The following is a 2896-nucleotide window of genomic DNA, read 5'->3' as shown; positions in this document are numbered from 1 at the left end:
TTAGCCGGTTGAGCTATAGGCGCAGAGCCAAGCCATAAATTTCTTAATCCTACACAAGAAACACCTTGATATTATTAGTAAGGCAGTGCCATTTAAACTAACTCATATACCAAATCCTTCAATCCCCTCAACTGAATTTTCCTAATATTGTGTCTGGTTCAATAAAAGGCATAACCATCTATCTAGTTCCTTAATCCAAAACATCTTGGAATGACCCTTGATCACAATTCTCCATCTTGGAATGACCCTTGATCACAATTCTCTCTGCCAGCCCTGACTATCCTATATAAGCAAACGCACACCCCATCAGCTGTCTCCAACACATGATGCAAAGCCATCCATTCCTCTTCAATTCCACCACCACTCTGGTCTAAGCAGCAATCATTTCTTACCTAGATTAGTGCAATAGCTCTCTAATGGTCTCCTGTTTCCATATTTTTGCCTCATTCCCAAATCCCCTTCCAAATCCATTCTCCATTTACCAGTCAGAGGGACCTCTTAAGAGAGTAAGTCAGGCCATTCTCTCCCTTGCTTAAACACCCTCAGTAGCTTGGCACCTGAAGTGCCTAAAACTTCTAACACTTAGTCCTGAGTCCAAACTTCCTACACTGTCCTTCACAATCCAGGCTCATCTCAGACCAGAGCCTCCTGTGTTCAGACTAGGCTCATGGCTAGTCTTCTCTGTTCTTAGAACCAGCTCCTTCTCACCTTGTTGTCTCTACCTCATTCACTACACACTTAAAAGTTCAGCCTGCCCCTCCAAGTGTTTAAGAACTCCTCTTTTTTGCTATTCAAATTTCAAGGTCTTTCTCTGAAAGGCCTTTATGGACTACCCAATTAGTCATCCCTTTGCTTTCTAGAATGTCAAACTATCTTAATTCTCTGCATAAAACTCATTCTGACCTGTAGTCCCAGCTACTCGGGAGGCTGAGGCAAGAGAATCGCCTAAGCCTGGGAGCTGGAAGTTGCTGTGAGCTGTGTGACGCCATGGCACTCTACTAAGTGTGATACAGTGAGACTCTGTCTTTACAAAACAAACAAACAAAAAAACTCATTCTGAGAGAGAATCTTACCACTGCTACATCCCACGCCCTATTATAATACCTAGTACGTAGTGAGTACTTGTACCTGTGCCTTAGATGTAAGTCTGATGGCACAAATAATAAATGTACCCTTCTCCCAAAGTAAGAATTTAAATTCTGGACCCCTCAGGAAAAACAAGAAGAACACAATTGCCCTTTGCAAATTACATAAATGCCTCTCAGGAGGAATTTCTTTTTTTTGAGAAAGAGTCTTGTTTTGCTGCTCTCTGTAGAGTGCTGTGGCATCACAGCTCACAGCAACTTCTAAGTCTTAGGCTTAAGTGATTCTCTTGCCTCAACATCCCCAGTAGCTGGGATTACACATGCCCATCACAATGTCTAGCTATTTTTATTTTTTTAGAGATGAAGTCTTGCTCTGGCTCTGGCTCAGGTTGGTCTTGAACTCATGAGCTCAGGCAATCCACCCGTCTTGGCCTCCCAGAGTACCAGGATTACTGGGGTGAACCACAGTGCCCAGCAGGAGAATTTTCTTGAATATACAGGTATTTATTTTTTAAAGTCTAGTATATGGTAATGTTGTATTTTGTTTGTTCTGACTTTTAATAACTTATATTTGAGAACATTTACAATATTAATTGAACTTTATCTAATAGAAGATCAACTTACTTTTTTACATCTCAATACTGGGTATTAGTAAAAGAGATAGTCAAAATAATTACGGCCAAAATTATTATGTTAAGCATTTATAAGTAAATGCTTGGTGTTACAATTTAGCTTTTGGTGTAAATTTCTTTGGCTGTAAGAAAGAACATTTGGTTTACTTCACTAATAGGAATATCTCTTAATGCTGGAATGGCCTCTTCTTGGCATTTCTTCTGCTGTTGATTTTTAGCATAATTATCTGCAAGAAAAGAACAGAAAATTCTGTTTACTCAAGCAATTTCTACTATAGTCTCTGTAACCAAAGGAGCCTCACCACTTAGTTTACTAGGCTGATGTCTGAATAATGACAAATACAACGTTTAACATACTTAAGTAATTTCTTATATCCTCTCTAGAGAAGAAATGTCCCAATTAAAATTAAAATGCAGGGGTGAAATGGCTCACGCCTGTAATCCTAGCACTCTGGGAAGCAGAGATGGGTGGACTGCCTGAGCTCAGGGGTGTTTGAGACCAGCCTCAGCCAGAGCAAGACCTTATCTCTAAAAATAGCTGGGCATTGTGGTGGGTGCCTGTACTCTGGAGGCTGAGGCAAGAGAATTACTTGAGCCCAAGGGTTTGAGGTTGTTGGCAGTCATAACACCACAGCACTCTGCCAAGGGTGACAAAGTGAGACTCTGTTTCAAAAAAAAAATAAAAATAAAAAATAAATAAAATGCAATTAGCAAAGTACTTTTCTTTTTTTTTACATGACCATTTTAATTTTTTCTTTACACACAATTGAAGTGATGTTACAGTATGTAAGTTATTTACAACTGTGCAGTAATGTGCTGCAAAATAAATTATCTAAGAAGCAAAGTGCTTTTCTTATCTCTAACTTGGAAAAGAAATTAGTTCAACTAAATAGTGATGATTAAAATCTCAGCTGTAGGGCAGCGCTCAGTAGGTAGGCTGCCGGCCACATACGTTCAGGCTGGCAGGTTCAAACCCAGGTTGGGCCAGTGAACCAATAATGGCAACTGCAACAAAAAAAATAGCCGGCCTTTGTGGTGGGCACCTGTAATCCCAGCTACTTGAGAGGCTGAGGCAAGAGAATTGCTTAAACCCAAGAGTTTGAGGTTTCTGTGAACTGTGATGCCACAGCACTCTACTGAGGGTGACATAGTGAAGACTCCATCTCAAAAAAAAAAAAA

The 2896-nt window shown here is 40.1% G+C and overlaps 1 protein-coding gene across 2 annotated transcripts in view; it reads right to left on the bottom strand.

Annotated features, from left to right (window-relative positions):
* Nucleotides 1–1599: 1599 nt before the first annotated feature.
* The window catches only part of PIGP (phosphatidylinositol glycan anchor biosynthesis class P), a 10588-nt gene continuing 9291 nt past the window's right edge, over nt 1600–2896 (bottom strand). Inside the window, exon 4 of one of the 2 annotated variants that reach the window (XM_003800662.3) lies at nt 1600–1944. In XM_003800662.3, the coding sequence (XP_003800710.1) occupies nt 1814–1944 (131 nt within the window). In that variant the 3' untranslated portion in view covers nt 1600–1813. The remainder of the gene's footprint in view (nt 1945–2896) is intronic. The other variant, XM_012811951.2, reaches the window with a different exon arrangement.

The sequence above is a fragment of the Otolemur garnettii genome, unplaced genomic scaffold (assembly GCF_000181295.1).
Source record: "Otolemur garnettii isolate 467f Iridium unplaced genomic scaffold, OtoGar3 scaffold00180, whole genome shotgun sequence".
NCBI lineage: Eukaryota > Metazoa > Chordata > Mammalia > Primates > Galagidae > Otolemur > Otolemur garnettii.
The sequence above is the reverse complement of the archived record's forward strand: the minus strand, read 5'-3'. Positions and strand labels throughout refer to the sequence as shown.